At 44.6% G+C, this 25315-nt stretch overlaps 1 protein-coding gene across 1 annotated transcript in view; it reads left to right on the forward strand.

Moving 5' to 3' along the window:
• Window positions 1-437: 437 nt before the first annotated feature.
• SNTB1 (syntrophin beta 1) overlaps window positions 438-25315 on the forward strand; it is a 117661-nt gene continuing 92783 nt past the window's right edge. Inside the window, exon 1 of the mRNA XM_069957146.1 lies at window positions 438-1132. Within this exon, the coding sequence (XP_069813247.1) occupies window positions 634-1132 (499 nt within the window). The 5' untranslated portion in view covers window positions 438-633. The remainder of the gene's footprint in view (window positions 1133-25315) is intronic.

Below are 25315 nucleotides of genomic sequence, written 5' to 3' on the forward strand. Positions count from 1 at the left end.
CGGAATCTGTTGGCGCTATACAAATAAATATATTATTATTTTTATGATTATTGTTTCAACATAAGGCACTCCACCTGCTGCAGAACTACATCTCCCAGCATGCCGTCAATTTACGGTATTTTATAGCACTGTTGATACACAATATAATCTACTATTCTCACCCAATGTATTGCTTATATATAACCATGTATGACGTCACTGGATACGCTGTATAAAGTATCAGAGAACAATATTTACAAATTAAAAAAAAAAAAGTTTTCCCCAAGTTGCACGAGCTGTAATAACCAGAACGTCCACTAGATGTCGCCGTCTCCCAGTCCCCGGCCGCACGGTGTGTGTGTTTTTTTTCAATGGATAGAGTGTTGCATCAGGACGCGTCCCCCGTTAACCCCGTGCTGCCCGGGCTGGCCACCTTGTGCAATGCCTGCCTCCCACCTCCCCTGCCCACTGCACCCAGCAGATGATTCTGTGCATTATTTGTTCTGCTTTGTTTGCTCAGCTCTTCTCGGGTTTCCCGGCTCTCTTGCTCCACCCCGCTGGGGATCAGGAGGCAGAAGCCATTAGTTGGCACTAAAACTATTTCCCAGTGTGAGAAGTCGGAGTAAAGTCCTGGAGGAGGACGATGCGGCCGGGATGGCTGTAGCGGCAGCTGCCGGGGGCGCCCGCGGGCACAGGAGCGGAGGGCTGGAGGTGCTGGTGCGGGAGAGATGGCACAAAGTTGGGGTGAACTTATACGACGAGTCCCTGGTGCTGAGCAGCGAGGATATCAACTCCAATGGCATCAGCAATGGCTCGTACAGGAGTGGTCAGGAGCCTGGCAGCCCCAAGGGGGTCCGCACTGCCCTCACCGAGCTGCCCGAGCAGGTGCCCGAGGCCATCGCCAACAAGAAGAGGGCAGTCAAGGTGGTGAAGCAGGAGCTGGGGGGGCTGGGCATCAGCATCAAGGGGGGCAAGGAGAACAAGATGCCCATCCTTATCAGCAAGATCTTCAAGGGGCTGGCAGCGGATCAGACCCAGTCCCTGTACGTGGGAGATGCCATCCTGTCTGTCAATGGGGTGGACCTGAGGGATGCCACTCACGATGAGGCTGTGCAGGCACTGAAAAAGGCTGGCAGGGAGGTGATCCTGGAGGGTGAGTACTGCTGGCTGGCTGGTGGGCAGGGGGGCAAAGACAGGTGGGCAGCTTAGCCTGGAGGGTGAATGCTGGCTGATGGGCAGGGGGGCAATGACAGGTGGGCAGCCAAGCATGGAGGTGAGTGCTGGCTGGTGGGCAGGGGGGCAAAGACAGGTGGGCAGCCTGGAGAGTGAGTGCTGGCTAGTGGGCAGGGGGGCAAAGACAGGTGGGCAGCTTAGCCTGGAGGGTGAGTGCTGGCTGGTGGGCAGGGGGGCAAAGACAGGTGGGCAGCCAAGCATGGAGGTGAGTGCTGGCTGGTGGGCAGGGGGGCAATGACAGGTGGGCAGCCTGGAGGGTGAGTGCTGGCTGATGGGCAGGGGGGCAATGACAGGTGGGCAGCTTAGCCTGGAGGGTGAGTGCTGGCTGATGGGCAGGGGGGCAATGGCAGGTGGTTAGTCTGGAGGGTGAGGGCTGATGGCTGATGGGCAGGGGGGCAATGACAGGTGGTTAGTCTGGAGGGTGAGGGCTGCTGGCTGATGGGCAGGGGGACAATGACAGGTGGGCAGCTTAGCCTGGAGGGTGAGTGCTGGCTGATGGGCAGGGGGGCAATGACAGGTGGACAGCTTAGCCAGGAGGGTAGACAGCTGCAGAAAGTCACCACTCAAAGATGTTCTGCAGCAGCTGCTTCAGAGCAGTGGTCTTTCTAATGGTATATATGTTGTGCATAGATATAGGCTATATAGCTGTCAGTTGGGCATCTAAAGATGTTCTGCAGCAGCTGCTTCAGAACTTATCCTTCTACTAGTATCTATGTGACTAAGTTATGCTTATATACATATGTCACCATGACTGGCTGCATAGTTAGTAACCATGCTGTACTGTAGCTGTTAGTTGGGCATTTAAAGATGTTCTGCAGCAGCTGCCTCAGAGCATTGGTCTTTCTGATGGTATATATGCATAGATATAGATATGTCACCATGACTGGCTGCATAGGTTGTAAGCATTCTGAACCATAGCTGTCAAGTTAAGCATTTAAAGATGTTCTGCAGCAGCTGCCTCAGAGCAGTGATCCTTTTACAAGTATATTTCTACCCTTACAGGCTGCATAGGCAGTAACCAAGCTGAACTGTGACTGTCAGTCTGGAATTCAAAGATGTTCTGCAGCAGCTGCTCCAGAGCACTGATCCTTATACTAGTTTACATGGGACTAGATCATGTATATATAGATATATAGATCACAGGCAGAACAGGTTATATCCATACTAAGTTATAGTCGCCAGTCCTGTATTTAAAGATGTTCTGCAGCAGCTGCCTCTCAGATACGGTAGACGTTACTAAATAAGTGACTGCAATCTGTATATGTTGAGTTCGGGCTGTACACACCGACTGCTGTAACCATGCTGGATGATAACTGACAGTTTGCTGTTCCATTTAAAGATGTTCTGCAGCAGCTGCTGCTGCTGTGTGGGTATTGGAGCACTACATGTACCAGCACTATACTTCATAGTAACCAAAACTGTCCATTACCACATGTTACATACAAGTGTAATATATACATAAATGTAAAGATGTTCTGCAGCAGCTGTATCAGGTGTCTATAGATCTTACAGTATATAACTCTATGATGCGTATATATATAACTGTAAAGATGTTCTGCAGCAGCTGTATCAGGTGTCTATAGATCTTACAGTATATAACTCTACGATGCGTATATATACATTAATATAGAGATGTTCTGCAGCAGCTGTATCAGGTGTCTATAGATCTTACAGTATATAACTCTACGATGCGTATATATACATAAATGTAAAGATGTTCTGCAGCAGCTGTATCAGGTGTTTGTGGCTCTTACAGTATATAACTATGTTGCGTATATATACATTAATATAGAGATGTTCTGCAGCAGCTGTATCAGGTGTCTATAGATCTTACAGTATATAACTCTATGATGCGTATATATATAACTGTAAAGATGTTCTGCAGCAGCTGTATCAGGTGTCTATAGATCTTACAGTATATAACTCTATGATGCGTATATATACATTAATATAGAGATGTTCTGCAGCAGCTGCTTCTTTGTGTGTGCGGATTGTATGTCATTACCGGCAGTCATACTGCTGTCAGATCAGAACGTAAAACTTTCAGCTGTCACTTTGGTTAAGGCCAAGCTCCTCCCCCCCCTGTCACACAGAGCAGGAAGCTGAGCTATGAGGTGCTGTATGGAGGTAGAGCAGAGCTGTGTGTCCCTATGCTGCACATGACAGTACTATAGGGGATGGGCCGGACAGAAACCCGCTGTAGGGGTATTGTTATCCACCCCAGTTCACACATTACAAACATCCTACACTTTGCCTGTATTTAAAGGGACAGTGTCCTAAATTGAGATTCCTTAGCAAAGTTATGACCAGTGACTGAAGTGTCCCCCCCCCCCCCCCCCCATGCTATATATCATGTCAGGCCAGGACCCCCCAAAATAGTAACTGCCAGGAAGCCAAGAATCATTCTGGCCTTCTCTAGTACAATCTGTTATACAGGCGGTCTGAGGAGCTATATATATAGTGCATGTAGCCATGTAATGGATCCCTGGGGGTGTGTCCAAGCTAAGCAGGGGTGGAGCTTATGGATTTGAGATTTAAATATTTAGAGGCTTTAGAAGGGCATTTGAATTTGGCACATGCCCAGGCTAAGGGATGATCTTAAAGGGGTCACAACCTGGGCGACTGCTTAGGGTGAGAATCTCAGGAACGAGGATGTAGGATATTATGTGGGAACTGAATAAAAGCAGTATGTTGGGATTATATGCGGGTATCAGGAGAACTTTTAAGATATATTTTTTTTAACAGTGCCTATTATTTGGTCGACATAGGGTTGTATTGTGTGAGCTCTATATGGCAGTATTTTCTGAGCTCTATATGGTGGTATTATGTGAGAACTATATGGCGGTATTATGTGAGCACTATATGGCGGTATTATGTAAGCTCTATACGGCGGTATTATGTGAGCTTTATATGGTGGTATTATGTTGGCTCTATATGGCGGTATTATGTGAGCTTTATATGTTGGTATTATGTAAGCTCTATATGGCGGTATTAGGCTTCATTTACATCTGTGTTGGATTCTCCCACAGATAAACAGATAAAAAACATAATGTGAAATATTTTCTTGTCCGGTTATGACGGACACCAGCGGGAAACTAGACGGGGTCAGTGCTAATTTCAATCCAGCTCTGTTTTTAAGTTCTGGACGGGACCAGCGCTGCCGCACATAAGCCACGCCCCCTCGTCCCGTTAACCATGACTCTTGTTCCCGAATTCCGGAACCTTTTCAATAAAAAACTGAACATTTGTTACAAATGTAACTATATAAAAAAACAAACAAACAAAAAGTTATAATATTTAGGTATATATTTATGTATATGTATGTATATAGAATAGGATCAGGGCCGTATACTGTGTACAGGATATAACCGTGACCTTTTGTGAATTGTCATTTTTTGGCCGTTCTTATTTTGGGACTTGGCATTTGGGCTGAATGTTTTCCATGGATTGATGGGAGCTGATGCGGTGCGGCGGGGCAGGCCGCAGCTTGCTGATCCCCAGCCATTGTAGTAGACTTGTAGCGTGCTCTGCAGCCAGCTTACTCCCATGTAGTAGGAAGCCTGCGGATTTTCAGCTTTTATGGAGCTCAGCGCTTCCTGCCAATCTCCCAGCTTACTCCCGCTGACACATTAAACTTTTGGAGGGCGACAATGCCGCTCCGGGGGGGTGGGGGGCGATATTAAACTCTGTTTATGGTGGTTATGGATGTTTCTTGCCTCCAGATTGTAATCCATTCCTGATCCCTCTATTTCTTATTATAGAACAGTTTTAAAGGGGAACGTGTTCTCAGAAAACAATAGGAACTTTTAAGGTTTTTATGAAAAAAAAAAAAAAATTGGGTGACTTTCTATATAAAACAAGCCAATTTTGTTTCTTTTTTTTTCCAGATCACTTGTCAGCTTTGCCGTGTAGACTGGGACAGAGTCTGCATAGGAAGGTTTATAGGAGTTTTTTTTTTTGACTGGAGAAACGTGGCTGCTTTCTTCCACAAACAGTGCCGCACCTGTCCGCTGGTTGTATCTGGTATTGCAGCTTAGTTATAGTACTGCACACAACTTCGGACAAGGGTGATGCTGCTTCTAGAAGAAGGTAGCCGTGTTTTTGAAATTTTGGACAATCCTTTTAAATGGTAGATGAATCTAACCTGCTGATAGCTCCCTAGTGGGCACGGGGGGCTGAGGATGAAGGGATGTCTGTTACCTTCATCCTCTGTGCTCTCTTTTTAAGTATTTTTTTTATTTAGTTATTTATTTTTCAAATCAACTGTTGCAAGAAAGTTATATACATTAGTAAACGACTTCTATTTAAAAATGTCAAGTCTTCCAGTACTTATCAGCTGTTGTATGCCCTGCAATAAGTGGTGTCTTTTTCCAAGTCTGACACAGTGCTCTCTACTGCCACCTCTGTCCATGTCAGGAACTGTCCAGAGCAGCAGCAAATCCCCATAGAAAACCTCTCCTGCTCTAGACATTTCCTGACATGGACAGAGGTGGCAGCAGAGAGCACTGTGTCAGACTGGAAAGAATATACAACTTCCGTCAAGACTTGAGATTTTTAAATAGAAGTGAATTACTAATCTGTATAACTTTCTGATACCAGTTGATTGAAATTTTCTTTTCCGTTGGAGAACCCCTTTAATAGGTACAACATTAAAATAAAGAAGCAACCCATTTTTTTGTTCTACAATCTTATAGTTAACCTATGACTAGCTATTACTGAGAGGGGAACCACCCTTAAATTTAAAGGGGAACCACATCTATTTGCAACTTCTGGAATGATGTGGCTGCTGTTTTCAAACTTTTTGCTTGATGTTCTCAGTTTCACTTTCCTGAGAGATTGCCAATGGTCTTCCAGAGCAAAACCAAAGGAGATTGGGTGTTCCCCTAAGAGAACAGCACCACCTTTGTTAGTAAAATTGTGTTTTTCCAATTGACCTTGATGTCCCAGCATCTATAACAGGGGTAGGGAACCTTGGCTCTCCAGCTGTTGCAAAACTACATTTCCCATCATGCCTGGACAGACAAAGCTAAAGCTTTACCTATTCGGGCATGATGGGAATTGTAGTTTTGCAACAGCTGGAGATCAAAGGTTTCCTACTCCATGCTCTATAGCAACTGGCGGACCGCGGTCCAAACGCGGACTGCGGGGGCCAGCTGTTTAGAGCCCTGCTGCAGCTCAGTATACCTGTATACTGAGCAGCGCTGCTCCCCTCTCCAAAGTATCTATGAGCACTCGTAACGAACGCTCATAGTTACCGTGCAGGAGCAACACTGTCAGTACAGCTGATAGGTCTCTTTCTGTCAGAGGGGAAGCACAGGGGACTAAATAACTGGGGGAGCACACAGCAGGAGTGCTATATACTACTGGGGGAGCACAGGGGGGTTATATACTACTGAGGGAGCACACATGGGGGCTATATACTACTGGGGAGCACATAACGGGGGTTTATATACTACTGGGGGAGCACACAGAGGGGGCTATATACTACTGGGGAGCACAAAGCGAGGGTCTATATACTACTGGGGGAGTGCACAGGGGGCTATATACTACTGGGGAGTGCACAGGGTGGCTATATACTACTGAGGGAGTGCACAGGGGTCTATATACTACTGGGGGAGCACACAGGGGTCTATATACTACTGGGAGAAAGCACAGGGGGGCTATATACTACTGTGGGAGCGCACAGGGGGGGTATATTCTACTGGGGGAGTGCACAGGGGGGCTATATACTACTGGGGGAGCGCAAAGAGGGACTATATACTACTGGGGGAGTGCACAGGGGGACTATTTACTACTGGGGAGCGCACGGGGGGGACTATATACTACTGGGGGAGTGCAGAGGGGGACTACATACTACTAGGGGAGCACAGGGAGCTATATACTACTGGGGGAGCGCACAGGGGGGCTATATATTACTGGGAGAGCGCACAGGGGGACGGACTATATACTACTAGGGGAGCGCACAGGGGTATATATACAACTAGGGGAGCGCACAAGGGTCTATATACTATTGTGGGAGCAAGGGGGGCTATATACTACTGGGCGAGCGCAAGACGTTTACTAATGATGTTTAGCTCAGACCTTAACCTGACAATAGACCCCGGTAAGTGGACCTTCACTAAAAGTTGTTGAGTACCCCTGCTCTATAGTATATGAGAACATGAATTTAGGAGTGGGTGGATGCATGGATTAAATTAAATATTTTATAGGATCATGACGACTAGATCATTTGTAGAACTGGGCTGAGCTGCAATACCACACTCCACCTGTGGACTGAGGTGGTGCTGTTTTCAGTAAAAAAAAAAAAAAGCCATGTTTTTCTCATCCTATGCAACCCCACTATGTCCATTCCTAATGAGTTGTGGTTGTGAGTGAGCAAAACTTTTTGTCCTTCTCCTGAACCTGTTCTTGTCCCTCTTGTAATCATTTTGGCTGCTTTGCAGAAATACCGCAGGGTTTTATATTCAATATAGTATGAAGACATTTTACTCTGCCCGAGAGCCACCGAGGAATTTCATCAATTCCCAAACAATTTCCTTTTCTGCCGAGCTCGGGATTCTTAGGTGAATACTAGGACAATTATCACCTAGGCGGGGGAGGGGGGGGGGATTTCCCTTTAATAGAACTTTATGATTTTATGCTCAATTATTTAAGAACTTTAATGGCTTTTCTGCTTTTGCATTAAACTCATAAAAAGTTTGCCAAAAACATTGCTGTGATTCTTGCTGATTTCTGCGCTTTTTTTATTTTTCTTTCACCGCACATACATTTTTAGGAAAACTTTGTTATTTTGGTCTCTCTGGGATATGATGTCATGGCTGCATAGGGTGCTTATAGGGAAGCTATTACCAGGGTAGATCTCTGTATATTAGAGCACTATATAAGATCGAGAGGCTATAAATGCTTTATCAGGGTCCAGCATGTTGACTTGGAAAACGTGTTCATTCTTGATGAATATTTTTCCCCATAAAAAGCACATTGACCATCACTATCACTGCAGTGTCATCTGTTTCATCCCGGCTCTGCTGCATCCACACATTTTATTGCTGTATCTAAGTCATGTGACCTTGACTTTCATATTTCAAACGGCATCTGTTCCTTTCAAATCTGCTAGAGCAGGCTATAAAATGTATTGCCATTGGTCACGCATCTTCCTCTGTATGCAGGGTTGTGTCTGGCCAATAAGGATGAAGGCAAACTGACTGCATGGATTTGTATATATCTGTGCTGTCAGTTTCCAGATCACATAGCAGTATATACTTACCACCTGTGCTGCTGTGAGTATAAGCAGACATAAAAAAAATCAGGAACAGTCCCTTGACAAGGTCCTGGCCTCAGGCCAGGGCCTAGAAGAATTTCTCAGCATACACTCTAGCCCCAATTCACTATATAGATATTTTTTCTGATAAATCTAATTGGACAAGGGGACCCCAGAATGATTAACAGCCGGTGGAGGCGGGGCCTAAAAATACAGCATCTGGACAGAGGAGCCAGAGAACTGGATGCCAGATCACAGAAGTAATGGTAAGTATACACTACTGTGTGATCTGAAAACTTACAGCACAGATATATGTATATCCGTGCAGTCAGTTTCCATGGCTGCACAAATGATACAAGGATCGTTCGTGCAGTCCGGCTTCTCGATTTGTTGTGCCATATATAGGCAATGCAAATGAATGCCGATCTCACTGATTGAATGAATGCCGATCTCACTCAGGGCTCGTTTGCGGGTCCTGTGGACGAAAAATCTTTACTTTAAAACGGACCTTAAAGAAGCCTTTGGGAAGTCCAACCAATTGAGAAGTGTATACAATTAAAGGTAAGAGATGGAGCCAGAAAAGAAATTAATCTGGTCAGACTGGCCTTGTACTGACGACAAAGGGTGAGATTTTGAAACCCTTGCCTTGTTATCAAAAGAACTCGAGCAACCTTTAGTTCTCCTTTTAGTTAAAGGGGTTCTCCAGAACTAAACAATTGTTTGCCTATCCATATTTGACTGGTGAGGGTCCAAATCCCTCCTTCCCAGTTGAAAAACAGAGGTTGCAGCTCCCTCTTTTTGTAGTGGTTATACCAAGTGCAATTCAAGTGAATGGGACTAAGCTGTAATACCAAGTACAGCCACTACTAAAGGTATGGCGCTGTGTCTGGTAATCAATTTAAGAGATGTGATATAATTCAGTGCACATTGTATTCAGTCATCAGATTGGTCAGGGTGTTATACCTAAAAAAGAGACCAGTGTCCATGGAGAACCCCTTTAAGTATAGTTTCACTAGAGTATGTTCACTAGTTGTAGAAAACATAATGTTTTTGTCCATAGGCTTAATATACTGCAGTATATATCGGTAAACACTGCATGAAAACAACTTTATTCCACTTATTCCAGGTGTAGCAAAGCTGAGATTGCCAGGTGTAGCAGAGCTGAGATTGCCAGGTGTAGCAGAGCTGAGATTGCCAGGTGTAGCAGAGCTGACATTGCCAGGTGTAGCAGAGCTGACATTGCCAGGTGTAGCAGAGCTGACATTGCCAGGTGTAGCAGAGCTGACATTGCCAGGTGTAGCAGAGCTGACATTTCCAGGTGTAGCAGAGCTGAGATTGCCAGGTGTAGCAGAGCTGACATTGCCAGGTGTAGCAGAGCTGAGATTGCCAGGGGTAGCAGAGCTGAGATTGCCAGGGGTAGCAGAGCTGAGATTGCCAGGTGTAGCAGAGCTGAGATTGCCAGGTGTAGTGATGTCGGATTTGGTACTTTGTTATATACAGGTATCGGTAAACTTTTTATTCTTTCTCTATTATTCCATCGTTTATTCATTCTATCAGGTGCATTCCCCAGGACACGGTGTGTCATAGTTTCCTACGCGATGGCGTCCTCCGTGCATGCTGTACAGTGTATGGCGGGAGGCCGCTGGCGTGTCTGTGCTTGCACAATGCAGTCTAATCTGTGGTGCTGGTTGATAATGAAAGGAATGGTATGCTGAGCATCTGCTTCCCTCCACATTGTGAAATGGCACATTGTATGCAGTCACACTGTCTTTTTATATCATGTCACAGCCTGCCAGTCAGTGCACGCTCTGTATCTCATGTATTCTGCATTGTGCTGCCAATGAGGGGGCTTAGCAGAGCATGGCGGCACTACACAGCTCTCCAGAAGGATGACACTGCTGCTGCGCATCAGGAATTTGCACTGATCAATTACACCATCGAGAAGAGAACCTGACATTGGAAGTGCTGGGGGATATAGAATAGACAGAGATGTTCCTTAGGAGAGGCCATCAATATTAGATTTAAAAAACTAGTAGGCAGCTTACTTCAGTATATAGGTGCCCCCAATCTGTAGTTACCCTCTGTATAGGTGCCCCCAATCTGTAGTTACCCTCTGTATAGGTGCCCCCAATCTGTAGTTACCCTCTGTATAGGTGCCCCCAATCTGTAGTTACCCTCTGTATAGGTGCCCCCAATCTGTAGTTACCCTCTGTATAGGTGCCCCCAATTATTATTATTATGTATAGGTGCCCCCAATCTGTAGTTACCCTCTGTATAGGTGCCCCCAATCTGTAGTTACCCTCTGTATAGTTGCCCACAATCTGTAGTTTCCTCAATATATAGGTGCCCCTACTCTTTAGCCTCTCCAGTATATAGATGCACCCACTCTGTAGCTTCCCCAATATATAGGTGCTCAGGGGCAGATTAACTTTACTATGGCCCCCGGGCTGATCACCAAGCTTGGGCCTCCCCAACCCACTGTAACTATGGCAGCACTAACTTAAGTCTTTTTCCTCCATAATGCAGCTTGTAAAGGACCTGTGGTGACATCATTGTCACATGATAAGGTCCTTCAATATATTCTCTAATGTTACTGCATGGTCTCCTGGCTGAAGTTTTGCCCTGATTTGTGCAAAATTGTGGTAAAAAGCAGCAATTTTTATGCAATTTTCATGACTGAACATAAGTCTGTTTGGGGGGCGATTGGGCCCCTCAGGAGTTCAGGGCCCCAAAAGGGCCTATTATAATTTATTACTATAGGTACCCCCCCAATCTGTAGTTACCCTCTGTATAGGTGCCCCCAATCTGTAGTTACCCTCTGTATAGTTGCCCCCACACTGTAGCTTCCCCAGTATATAGGTGCCCCCGATCTGTAATTTCCCCAGTATATAGGTGCCCCCACTGTGGAGCTTCCCCTGTATATAGGTGCCCCTTATCTGTAGTTTTCCCAGTATATAGGTGCCACCATCCTGTAGTTTCCCCAGTATATAGGTTCCCCCAATCTTAAGCTTTCCTAGTATATAGGTGCCCCAATGTGTAGTTACCCTCTGTATAGGTGCCCCCACTCTGTAGCTTTCCCAGTATATAGGTTCCCCCACTCTGTAATTTCCCCAGTATATAGGTACCTCTACTCTGTAGTTTGCCCAGTATATAGGTTCCCCCTTTCTGTAATTTCCCCAGTATAAAGGTGCCCCCACTGTGTAGTTACCCTCTGTATAGGTTCCCCCATTCTGTAGCTTCCCCAGTATATAGGTGCCCCCACTCTGGAGCTTCCGCAGTATATAGGTGCCCCTTATCTGTAGTTTTCCCAGTATATAGGTGCCACCATCCTGTAGTTTCCTCAGTATATAGGTTCCCCCACTCTATAGTTTCCCCAGTGTATAGGTTCCCCCACTCTGTAATTTCCCCAGTATATAGGTGTCCCCACTCTTTAGTTTCCCCAGTATATAGGTGCCCCTACTCTGTATATCTCCATACTATTAAATAGGAACCTCTGTACACAGATCAACATTACCACCACACAGTTATCACAGTATGGGGGTAACTACAGTGCAGTTATATCCAGTGACTCACAGAGGACATCTCCAATTCAAGTCATCCTCTTTCTTTTCCTTCTTCATCCAGGCTAAGACTGTCATAATTTGTTCATCTAGGCACGTCTCACGTACAATCTGCCTAACAAACATCTAGACTCTGTATGTGTGCTCTAGATCTAGACCCAGTACATAGGTGCTCCAAATGAGTAGTTTATACAGTACATAGGTGCCCCCAGTGAGTAGTTTATCCAGCATATAGGTGCCCCCAGGGAGTATTTTCCTCAGTATTTAGCTATCCCCAGTAAGTAGTTTTCTTCAGTATATAGCTACCACAAGTAATTTGGTGCCCCTAGTATTTAGTTTCCCCCAAGTAGTTTTCCCAGTACATAGATGTCCCCAGTAAGTAGTTTTCTTCACTATATAGCTACCCCCAGTAAGTAGGTGCCCCATGTAAGTAGTGTATAGATTCCTCCAGTAAGTAGTTTGCCCTAGTATATAGCTACCCCCAGTAAGTAGGTGCCCCATGTACGGTACATAGTTTTTCCCAGTGTATAGGTTCCCCCAGTAAGTAGCTTTTTTCAATATATATAGCTACCCCCAGTAAGTAGGTACCCCCAGTAGGTAGTTTTCCCCAGTATATGGGTTCCCCCAGTAAGTAGTTTGCCCCAGTATATAGGTGCCCCAAGTAGGTAGTTTTCCCCAGCATGTAGGTGCCCCAGTAGTTTTCTTCAGTATATAGCTACCCCCCAGTAAGTAGTTTTCCCCAGTATATAGGTGCCCCCAGTAGGTAGTTTGTCCCCAGCATGCTTTCTTGTTATATGTTCTCTTTATGGTATGTTATATGCTTTCTGTATTGTGTTCTGACCACTACTACTTGTTCTGCATTGTATGTTTTATGTCCTTTGTATTGTATTGTATTGTGTTCTAGCCACTAGTACTTGTTCTGCATTGTATGTTTTATGTCCTTTGTATTGTATTGTATTGTGTTCTAGCCACTAGTACTTGTTCTGCGTTGTATGTTATATTCCCTTTGTATTGTATTGTGTTATAGCCACTAGTACTTGTTCTGCATTGCATGTTTTATGTCCTTTGTATTGTATTGTGTTCTAACCACTAGTACTTGTTTTGTCTCTTGCACCAGCTCCCTGCATTGTGTACTTTATATATCAAGAATTTTATTTATTTATTTATTTTTTCTCTAATTGTTGTTGCTGAGTAGACCTGAAATACATAACTACCATTACTCAGATTACAGAAACCTTTTCTCTGCAGATTTTCTCGACAATACCCCATGGCTTTTTTTCCCCATGCAGTATAACCAGTATATTAGCCGCATATCTTTGTGGCGTAGATAATACACGACTATTAGTGCTTAGGGTGTGATATCCTCTTTTACTGTAACACGCAATACTGTACCTGTAATCTGGCTCTGTGTACATGGGTGTGTGGTCTGTAATCATAAAGCTGCATGGGAGCTGCATACATAAAACGGTAGATGTGCAATCCAGATTTTTTGTAAGGGTTAACGTATACTTAATGCGTTAGACCACAAGGGTCAAACTCGCGGCCCAAAGCTACAATTCCCATCATGTCTGGACAGCCAAAGCTAAAGCTTTGGCTGTCCAGGCATGATGGGAATTGTAGTTTTGCAACAGTCGATGACTAAATCAATAGTTTTCTATGTACTTATTTCTTACTATTTCATAATATAAGGTGGAGCCATCTAATTTCTCCTGGATCCGGGAGGAGTGCCGTTGATCTGTGCACCCAATAAAGATAACTGTACTGACAATGAAGGGCTATTATGGGTGAATGAACGTCGCTATCGCCCATACAGTATGTGAGCGGCTGTCATTGACCTGCTGCAGGGTTTAACGTAAGTTCAGGTGCACCTGCCGATAACGTTCAGTCACTCTACACCCCATCGCCCGGGGCAAGTTCAGTGCTGGGATTCCTGGTACTGAGTACATATTCCTCCCCGGGGGGGGTCTCAGCATTCTTCTTACATAACTGAATGATCTGCTTCACACTTCTGCCATATATCTGACATATATATCAATATATCAGCGAGCAGACAAATCTGCGGCACGCGCGTGCTTGGTGTTTGTTTGCATTCAGTGATTTGTGGCGATTATTGGAGGTTGTAATAAATTCTCGATGGATTATATTATGGGTAAGGACAACACAGAAGGGCCAGAGGCAAAAAAGTTTAAGATATAGAACTGTTCAAACTGCTGACGCGTTTTAGGCCCACATCAGACTGAAATGCGTTAGGGCGGGTTTCACACTTTTTTTTGCAATCCTTTTTATATTTTTTATCCATTGTATGCAAAAAAAAAAAAAAACGCTTGAAAAACGGATGAAAAAACAGATGCATTTGTCTGCATGTTTGGATCTGTTTTTCCATTGACTTCGAGTATATAAAAAAAACCGGTTTCAGACACAACCGTTTTTTTTGTTTGTTTGTTTGTTTGTTTTTTTTACTTACGTGATGACCGTGTTTTTGTGTACGCCAAAAAAACTGATGCGTTTTGTTCCCCTTTTTGATCTTTTTTTTTTATATAATGAAAGTCAATGGAAGAATGGAAAAACACAAATGCATCCGGGTTTTTTTTCATCTGTTTTACGCAAAAAAAGAAAAGATATGAAAAAACGGATGCCAAAAACGCAGTGTGAATCCAGCATTAGCAGATTTGGAGCTGAAATAAGAACTGGACATCTTACCGTACTCTTTCCGTCCTGTTCATGTCATCTGTGTATTTATTGTATTTGTACGTCTTACATTGCTAGTCATTTCATGGATAGACCAAGAATACCCCTTAAAAGGGGTACTCCAGTGGAAAAAAAATCTTTCAAATCACCTGGTGTGAGACAGTTATACAGATTTGTAATTAATTTCTATTTAAAAAGCTCCAGTCTTCCAGTACTTATCAGCTGCTGTATGTCCTGCATGAAGTGATGTATTCTTTCCAGTCTGACACAGTGCTCTCTGCTGCCACCTCTGTCCATGTCAGGAAGTGTCCGGAGCAGTAGCAAATCCCCATAGAAAACCCTCCCCTGCTCTGGACAGTTCCTGACATGGACAGAGGTGGCAGCAGAGACACTGTGTGAGACTGGAAAGAATACACCACTTCCTGCAGGACATACAGCAGCTGATAAGTACTAGAAGACTGAATATTTTTAAATAAAAGTAAATTAAAAAAATCTCTGGCACTTTCTAGCAACATTTGATTTGAAAGAAATGTTGTTTAGCTGGAGTACCCCTTTAAATTAATTTGTTTTACAATTTGCACATTCAAAATGATTACCAGCATGCATAAATTATCCTGCAATCATGATTTCTCCTAATCCCCCATACACTTCACTAATGTAAAACTCATGGGATGAAAGAAGAGTGGCCCTACTGCGGGCAAAAGGGAGTTTTCCATCAGGCTAGAAGTTTCTCTTTAAAGGGGTATTCCATGGAAATATTTTTATATTTTAAAGGGTTATCTAGGCTTAGAAAAACATGGCGTATTTATTCCAGAAACAGTGCTACTCTTGTTAGGGTGCTGGGATTTTGCAGCTCAGTTTAACTGAAGTGAATGGAGCTGAGTTGTAATACCACACACAACCTGAGGACAGTGGTGGTGCTGTTTTTGCAAGAAAGTAGAAATTCTTTTTCTAATCCTGGATAACCCCTTTAAGAATGGGTTCATACCAACTTTGTTTGTTCTATTGTTCTGCTCTGTCCAGCAGATCCATTGCACCTCAGACACCAATGGCGCCCAGAGACCTCACTGACTCTCATTGGGTTTGGCATATTACTGTACAAAGTGGTGCAGCTTAAAGGGTTTGTCCTCAGGTTGGGTGTGCGTTTGCAGCTCAGTTCCATTAAAGAGTAAGTTGTAATGCCACACACAACCTGAGGGGGGTGGTGCTTTTTGCACAAAAGTAACTGCTTTTTCTAATCCTGGATAACCCCTTTAAGTATTCTCTGCAGGAGGAGGGTCCTAAAACAAGACTGTGTTGTATGGGAAAGCGGTGTACTGTATAGTAGATAGAGCTTCCTGTGACCAGGCTGATATGTGCATGAAATAGTGGTCACTTAGACCATACCTCCCGACTTTTGCAAAGAGCAAAGAGGGACATGTGCGCCGCGGTCCCCATAGTGACCCTCCATAGCCACGCCCCCATAGCGACCCTCCATAGCCACGCCCCCATAGCACCCCTCCATAGCCACGCCCCCATAGCAACCCTCCATAGCCACTCCCCTACAGTCACCACATGCTGCTGACTGAATAGTGCCCTATATAGTATCCAATCCCCCCAAAAATGCCCTATATAGTATCCAATCCCCCATTATAGTGCCCCACATAGTATCCAATGCCCCCATATATGCCCCACATAGTATCCAATGCCCCCATATATGCCCCACATAGTATCCAATGCCCCCATATATGCCCCACATAGTGTCCAATCCCCCACATAAAGCCCCACATAGTGTCCAATCCCCCACATAGTGTCCAATCCCCCACATAGTGCCCCACATAGAATCCAATCCCCCACATAGTGCCCCACATAGTATCCAATGCCCCCATATAGTGCCCCACATAGTAGCCAATGCCCCCATATAGAGCCCCACATAGTAGCCTATGCCCCCATATATGCCCCACATAGTAGCCAATCCCCCATATATGCCCCACATAGTAGCCAATCCCCCATATAGTGCCCCACATAGTAGCCAATCCCCCATATAGTGCCCCACATAGTAGCCAATCCCCATATAGTGCCCCACATAGTAGCCAATCCCCCATATAGAGCCCCACATAGTAGCCAATCCCCCATATAGTGCCCCACATAGTAGCCAATGCCCCCATATATGCCCCACATAGTAGCCAATAACCCATATAGTGCCCCACATAGTATCCAATGCCCCCATATAGCGCCCCACAGAGTAGCCAATACCCCCCATTAGTGTGGCCCCAGCGGAAAAAACAAAAAAACAGTAACTCACCTGTCCTCCGGTCCCAGCAGCTCCTCTCCCGGCATAGCGCGCACTCCCGTCATCCTCCGGGGCGGGCAGCGGGGTATACAGACACTGACTGTGCTGGAAGTCACCTGCAGCCTCTATATGAATTACTTCCGGTACAGTCAGTGACTTTGTACTCCGCTGCCCGCCCCGGAGGATGACGGGAGTGCACGCTCTGCCGGGAGAGGAGCTGCTGGGACCGGAGGACAGGTGAGTTACTGGTTTATTGTTTTTTTCGCTGGGGCCATATATTGCGGGACACGGGGGGCCGTTCCGGGACAGCACCCCGAAAACGGGACTGTCCCGCGAAATCCGGGACGGTTGGGAGGTATGACTTAGACAGGAAGTCAAATGGTTGCTAGGCAACTGGACCATACAAGCAGTGTACACAATGTAATATGGATGGTGGCAGCATGATGTCAATACAACTAGGCCCTAATGCAAAACCTAGGCTCTACACATCTTTAATAGTACCAGTGGCCTGCTGGGCCCCCTCAGGGTCCATGGCCTAGGAGCCCCCCATATCCCCTATTGACTCCCCTAGCACATTTTCCGTATTAAAGAGGTTATCCAGCGCTACAAAAACATGGCCACTTTCCCCCTACTGTTGTCTCCAGTTTGGGCAGGGTTTTGAAACTCAGTTCCATTGAAGTAAATGGAGCTTAATTGCAAACTGCACCTGAACTGGAGACAACAGTAGGGGGAAAAGTGGCCATTTTTTTGTATCGCTGGATATCCCCTTTAAGGAGCCATCAGACTTTTAACATCTATCTATTTGGTGGTGGGTGGAGGAGGATCCATTAAACCTTAATCTCTCCAGCTTATCCAACCTGCCCAAAGCACGACTGTCGGACTGACGTATACGCGGATATGAGGCTCCATATGTAATTATTGCTCCTCCAACATCTCATAATTATCAGGATTGCTTAGTCAGGGATTTCCATTGTACGCGGAGCTGTGAAATTGCTCTTCCAGGGCCCGGATAGTGAAGGAGTCTTGCGGATGACTGAGCTCAGTTAAAGACTTGGATCAGCGTATAGGCCTCATGTTAAATGTTAGTTTCCTTCCGATACTTTCCCACAATCTTCTGCCACTTATTGCTACCAGACATAGTTAGGCCACTGGCTGAAAGGTGACAACCATTTCTAGGAGCCAGAAATATGCACTCCTTTCCCCCCCCCCACTTCTATGGAGGATATAAAAAAGCAGTAGGGGGCGTCACTGAGAGGTTGGGAGAAAGCTTCGGCCAGGGTGTAGAAGATATGAAAAACGTACATCACCCTTGAAGATTGAAGATTTTGGGCATTAATGTAAAATTTGCAAGATGTATGTTAACTCTTATAAAACTGATATATCCTTACATGATGGGGGGTCTTTAAGCTCTCTTAAAGGGGTATTCCAACTTAAAGGGGTTATCCAGAGCTCCAAAACATGGCCACTTTCCCCCTACTGTTGTCTCCAGTTTGGGTGGGGTTTTGAAACTCAGTTCCATTGAAGTAAATGGAGCTTAAAGGGAACCTGTCACCCCCCGTGCCAGGGGAGACAACAGTAGGGGGAAAAGTGGCCATGTTTTTGTAGCACTGGATAACCCCTTTAAGACTAACTTGACTCCTATCCAGCTCTATTCAAAAGAAAGTAGCAGGGGGCCCATATGGAGATCTCCGAGGGTAGGAGCATGAGACCCCCCCCCTCTCATAATATTTTATTTGCCCCCTATCCTGGGCATAAGAGACAAGTTAGTTTTTAGCTGGAATACCCCTTTAAGCAAAAGGATCCAGGTGCAACTTCTAGCTAGGACCCTCTGTAGCGATGCTTCTACAGCCCTTGGCCATTTTTTCTACAATGGCCAATCTGCACCTGAAATGTGATTTGTGTGGAGGGTGCCTATTCCAATGAATGGGCTACTATTGGCATTTGAATCCCGCTGCCTGAAGAAAGTGAATGTAGCCTAAGGACTGTCTAGAAAACATGGATACAGCCACTCCATCCATGTTTTCCAGGCAGTCCTCGGGCTATATCCACCTTCTCAAGGCAGCGGGATTCAAAGCCTCTTTGTTAAGGTTCATGCGAACCAAAACTCGGTAAGTTTGCTCATCTCTAGTGACCATGTAATAGGTGGTAGCATTGAATCCATCAGAAAATATTCTGCTTGGTGTGCCTATACATCTTATACTTACCCATCACTGCGAGTGGATTCAGCCAACCCTCTACAGAGTAGGGTGACTGTTAATAGGGATAGGGTTCGGGCGAGGGGAAAGTTTGCTACTATACCATTTGGAAGGATAAGCCAGAGCTGTCTGACTGCAGCTCGCCCCAGAGGTGGCAGCAGAGAGCGCTGTGTCAGACTGGAAAGAATACACCACTTCCTGCAGGACATACAGCAGCTGATAAATACTGGAAGACTGGAGATTTTTAAATAGAAGTAAAATACAAATTTATATAACTTTCTGAAACGAGTTGATTTGAAAAAAAATTCAAATGCACACCACTTATCTCCGTTCCGAGTACAGTTTTTTTTTTCTTTCACATTGATATTTTTGTATTCCAAAATTTTATAAAGATTTTTTTTTTGACTGTACGCGCACTGTGACCCCACTTAGTGTGTGTGCAGTAAAAAAAAAGATCTTCATAAAAATTTGAAATACAAAAATATCAATTTAAAAGACTGTTCATGTGAAAGAAAAAAAAAACAATTTTTCTGAGGATAAATTGTGTCTCGTATTACCCGTAACCGATACGGCTCAGACCATCTCCCTGTAGATCCGTGTCTGATGGTAAACCATTAACGGGGACTTTGATTCCCAGTTTGATTTGGCGGGGGCTCATCTTGTATCTCTCGGCCTCAATGACCCGGAATGATGAGACGTCCCGGCTGGTTTGGGGCTGGCTGGTAATGGTTTGAGAATCACAGATGATATCTAGGAGAAGTTGTACATCAGGTGTGCTCCCTCCCGGGGCTGAGGCGGGGAACAAGTGGGCTATTGTTCTGTGAGATCAGTTCTAGGACACATACCGATCATTCCGCACTGCAGGAGACTATTGTATACCACTATGGTACCAGACCTGTAATTCTGCCAGCATTGTGAAACTACTACCCCCAGCGTGCCCCTCTACAGCATTAACCCCTACAGTCTCGCAACCAGCGGCAGGTACTTATTAAAGGGGTTTCCCGCTATAATAAGTGGTGGCATTCTTCTAGGATACCCCATCACTTACTGATTGCCGCGTCCCCCATTGATCTACATTATAAAGATCTAGTTACCTTCAGCAATTTTTTTGCTCAGTAGGGGAACACAGATGCTGACGTGACCTTGGTCGCTTTGCTCTCTAGATAGTTAGGGGTCCTAGAGGTGGCTTCCAATGACACATCCTATTTATGTTCCATAAAGTTCTTTGAAGGAAATACCCCTTTAACTCCAACATCAAAATTATGGGCCGCAGAAGCGATCACTGGCAATAACCAGCCTGTGTTTGTTGGGTGATTGTATCTTTTAGAGTTTTTTTTTTTTTTTTTTATAAGATTTTGCTACTGCTCTGGACAGTTCCTGGCATGGAGGTGGCAGCAGAGAGAAATGCGTCAGACTGGAAAGATTACACCACTTCCTGCAGGACATACAGCGGCTCATGAGTACTGGAAGACTGGAGATTTCTTTTTATAGAAGTAATTTACAAATCTATATAACTTTCTGACACCAGCTGATTTAAAAAGAATTCAACAGAACAAAGGTAATTCCAGATGCAGCGACATTTATTTTGCAAAAAAAAAACAAAAAAAAACACCAATATATTAGACTAGGTTCGCACTGCTTTTTTTTCATCAGTTTTTTGGGAAAAAAAGATGAAAAAAAAACTGCATTTGTGTGCATCCGTTTTGATCTGTTTTTTTTCCATTGACTTCCATTTTTTTAAAAAAAGGATTCTTTTTTTTTTTTACATACACAAAATTGCAGTCAACCTCATTTTTGTGTCTGTTAAAAAACAAACAAACATCCGTTTTGATCCCTTGTTTTTTTATAATGTTAGTCAATGGAAAAACGGACCAAAATGGATGCACATGAATGCATGACGGATTGCTAAAAACGCAGCCTTAGGCTATGTTCACACACTGCCATCAAAGGCAGATTAAAGTCCGAGAAAAACCTTTTTTTTTTTGTTATTCCTTATGTATTAGATAAGAACGTGAAGAATCTGCAATATCGGACATATGTATAAAACGGGCATTTCTCTTGCACGTTCTCCTTGCGGTCGTCATGTTTGTCCATCCGCCGGCCATACAGTATAGCGACCACGGGGCTGCCCACATCTGGTCAGTTTGGGCAGACATACACTATCACACAGAATGACAAGAACGCCTTAATGTTCCGTCTTGTCGGAGTCAGAAGATCACGGAAGACTTTCCATCCTGGCCGTTTCCGCACGTGTTGGCGGACAGGTATGAGAAGAATGTAGAAGTGGAGTCACTCACAGGCAGGCAAGACAGAATCTGCCCTATGTGCAATGAACAGACCGTTACATGACCTGTGATGTTTGGGGATCTGTCATATGTCAGGGCATGATGGGAGTTGTAGTGTTGCATCTGTTGGAAAGCGACAGATTTATGGCAGTGGGGAATAACCTGGGGCTTTTCAACAACTAAAAATCCCAACAAGGTATGACATGCGGAGAGCCATAGTTTTGGAACAGCTGGAAAGCCCTAGACCCGGGGCTAACGCTTTGGCTGTCCAGGCATGATGGGAGTTGTAGTTTTGCAACAGCTGGAGAGCCAAGGTTCCCTACCCTTGGTCTAGACCATAGTGCAGAGAGTACGGGATTCTACGCGTCACCATCTATTTTCTATCCCGTGCTGTATCTGCCGTAGTAATGCCGGTAGCTGACTGATCACATACTTTGGGTGCCTAGATAGTGAAGGAGATAGACTCATAGAGGATGCTGTTATATGCTCCATGATAAGTAAATACGGGTCTGTCTGCTCTTACAAGAATGTACCCAGCTATGTAGACCGCTCCTCCGGTTCCTCTTCCAGACGTCAATAAGGGTACTAGGACTGTCAGGGGTTTTCCACAACTTTATTCTGTCACATAGTTTAGGTCTATGGATTCTCCCCACTTCAGTAACAATAGATCCACCATTCACCAGACACCATTCACAAACATTTCATCATTGGAGTAAATTACGACAGAGCATGTCATGTGACAACAGATGCCCCAATAATGCCTGGCACATCCTCTTGCCGAAGGTGCGCCACCCTAAGTTCTCCAGTAACAGATTTCTGCTCTAAATCTTGGCCACTAGGTGTCTCCCTTCCCTGCAATCTGCTGTGCACTGTTTGTTGGTAGGGGAAATCTGTCTCTAGTAACAGAGACACCAAGACAGATTATAGAAAGTGGATACAGGCTCAGCCACTGCTGAGCTCAGCCACTGCTGAGGGAGCTGCTGTCAATATATACAGTGAGTACACAGGGAGCTGCTGTCAGTATATACAGTGAGTACACAGGGAGCTGCTGTCAGTATATACAGTGAGTACACAGGGAGCTGCTGTCAGTATATACAGTGAGTACACAGGGAGCTGCTGTCAGTATATACAGTGAGTACACAGGGAGCTGCTGTCAGTATATACAGTGAGTACACAGGGAGCTGCTGTCAGTATATACAGGGAGCTGTTGTCAGTATATACAGTGAGTACACAGGGAGCTGCTGTCAGTATATACAGTGAGTACAGTTACTAATACTGTACACTAAACTATTTTACTATAAAGTGGCCAACCCCTTTAATGACAGGACGTACCCGAAATATTCATTGTCTGCAATCCACTATGTGAAAATCCTGCAAATTTTTTCTTAGAAATGCAGGTGGGAACAAGCCGGCGGACAGGCATTATATTCAGGAGTTAATTCTCTAAGGATTCTGATTGACGTCTTCTTTTACATTGATGTGCGGCCTTGCGGAACTACATGCCCAAAGTGAAGGGGCAGGAGACTTCTAAGAAGTGCTCGACATTAACCTGTGATCACAATGAAGCAAAAGTCAAGAAGGAAAAACAAATATTGAAACAGAGATCTGGTGACTGGTGTATTTTCCTGTTCCTTTTAGAATCCTGTCGCAGCAGAACATTTCACCTCTGCAAACCTGCTCGGCCACAGTGTGGGAGTGCTTGTTAGAGAGATGTGGATTCATCTGGAATGGTATAAAACCGGACTGATCCTGCTTTGTTGCAAAGGAATAAAGAAAAAATATATGGATTTTGGGGGAGATTTATCAAACATGGTGTAAAGTGAAACTGGCTCCAGATTCCACCTTTCATTTTCCAAAGAGTCTGTGAGGAATGAGAGGTGGAATCTGATTGGTTGCTAGGGGCAACTGGGTTAGTTTCACTTTACACCATGTTGGATAAATCTCCCCCTTTATCTATAGATTACTCATTTGGTCTCGGCATGATTTTTAAAATGTCGACGTGAACTGAAGGGCCGTAACGGTTTGGAAGCGTGACAACTAAGTGGAGATACATTTTGGGGGCTCGTCCGGGATGCACTATAGAATTCTTATGAATACATGAAATAAAAGTTCTATTTAATTTTAAAAAAATATATCAGATGGCAAGTGGAGAATATAAAGGACTGCTGTATTCTTTATATAAAATAAGCTGTTATAAAAAAAAAAAAAGGGGGATTCGGAGAGAATTTTTTTCTCCAAGTTCTCAGAATTGGTGTTAGAAAGTTATACGGATTTTTTTATGACTTCTATTAAAAAAAATTTCCAGTCTTCCAGTACTTATCAGCTGCTGTATATCCTGCAGGAAGTGGTGTATTCTTTCCAGTCTGACACAGTGCTCTCTGCTGCCACCTCTGTCCATGTCAGGAACTGTCCAGAGCAGCAGCAAATCCACATAGAAATCGTCTCTTGCTCTGGACAGTTCCTGACATGGACAGAGGGGGCAGCAGAGAACTATTGATACATCTATAGGCTATGTTCATACAACGTATTTTTTCCTATTTCTACGGCCATTGTTGCCGATTGCAACAATGGCCTTGTCTATTTTTCTATGGGATCCCGGCCGGAGCATATACACATAGTATACACTCCGGCCGGGATCTCTTGCAGCGCCGCAACCAACTGACATGTCAGTTTTCTGCGGCCACTATTCAGTGAATAGCGGCCGCAGAAATCCATGCCAGTGCACACTATGGAGCGAGCGGCTGCGGCCGCAAGCTTCATAGCGTGCAGTTGGAAGTTCTGATGCGGGCGCTGATGCGCCTGCATCAGAACTCTACGGCCATAAAGATCATCCGGACGGTACTGATCTATTCAGAGACCGGCCGCTCCATGACCTGGCTGGTCTCTTATACCATGTGAACATGGTCATAAACTGTATCCATGTTTTCCCAGACTCCCTAGGGCTGTATCCAACTTCTTCAGCCACCGGTAATCAAATGTCGAGAATCGGGTTCAGATGAACTCGAATGCACTGAAAGTTCGCTCATCTCTAGCCGTGATCAATGACAGTTTAACCTAAAATGAAGAATCGCCCTGGTATAACCTTTCAATAAGTTAGAATAGATTTTTTTTTATTTTATTAATTTGGCGGAGTTACACTTTATTGTACTTTATTGTACTTGTGATGATGGAATTCTTGATTGCAAGATGTGATTACAAGATCGGATTACTGAGTGTATGTGTCAGATCCTCCTGACCTCCCTGTAACCACCAGTGCATTCAACTCCACTCAGTGTTTATCTAGGTGGATTCTCTCTCTTTTATCCCCTCATTCTTCAGTGCAAATAGTTTCATGTTTTATATCCTCTTCTAAAGTGCAAATTATCTTATTGTATTGCCTGTGTGCTTTTTCAGAGAATAATATTTTGTCACCTTTAAGAACCAGTTTACATATTGAACAAATCTACTTAAAAGGGTTATTCAGGATTAGAAAAAAAAAATCTAAGTGTGGTGTACACTCGACCGGTTACTTGCTAGCTGGTAACGTGTGACGCCACTACTGTGGTGGTTGGTCGGATTATAGCTCAGCCAGATGTTCGGTTGTGGTGATGCCAGTGCCGGTTGGGCACACATGTATGGTGGCACTCCTGCTTTTATTTTAGATAGGCTGGCTATACCCTTTCTCCTGTGGTCAGTAACCTGCTGGGCTGTTTGGGTACTTATCCTGGTGGTCCGGAGTAGAGTTGTGACCCACCCAGACTATTGGTACGGCCACCCACAGAAAGGGGACATGACCCAAGGAAGATGCAATGGCTGTGTAGGTGCTTAGTGAATAACCACTGAGTCCAATTAGAATAACTAAACTT

Source organism: Dendropsophus ebraccatus, chromosome 2, assembly GCF_027789765.1.
Source record: "Dendropsophus ebraccatus isolate aDenEbr1 chromosome 2, aDenEbr1.pat, whole genome shotgun sequence".
Lineage (NCBI taxonomy): Eukaryota > Metazoa > Chordata > Amphibia > Anura > Hylidae > Dendropsophus > Dendropsophus ebraccatus.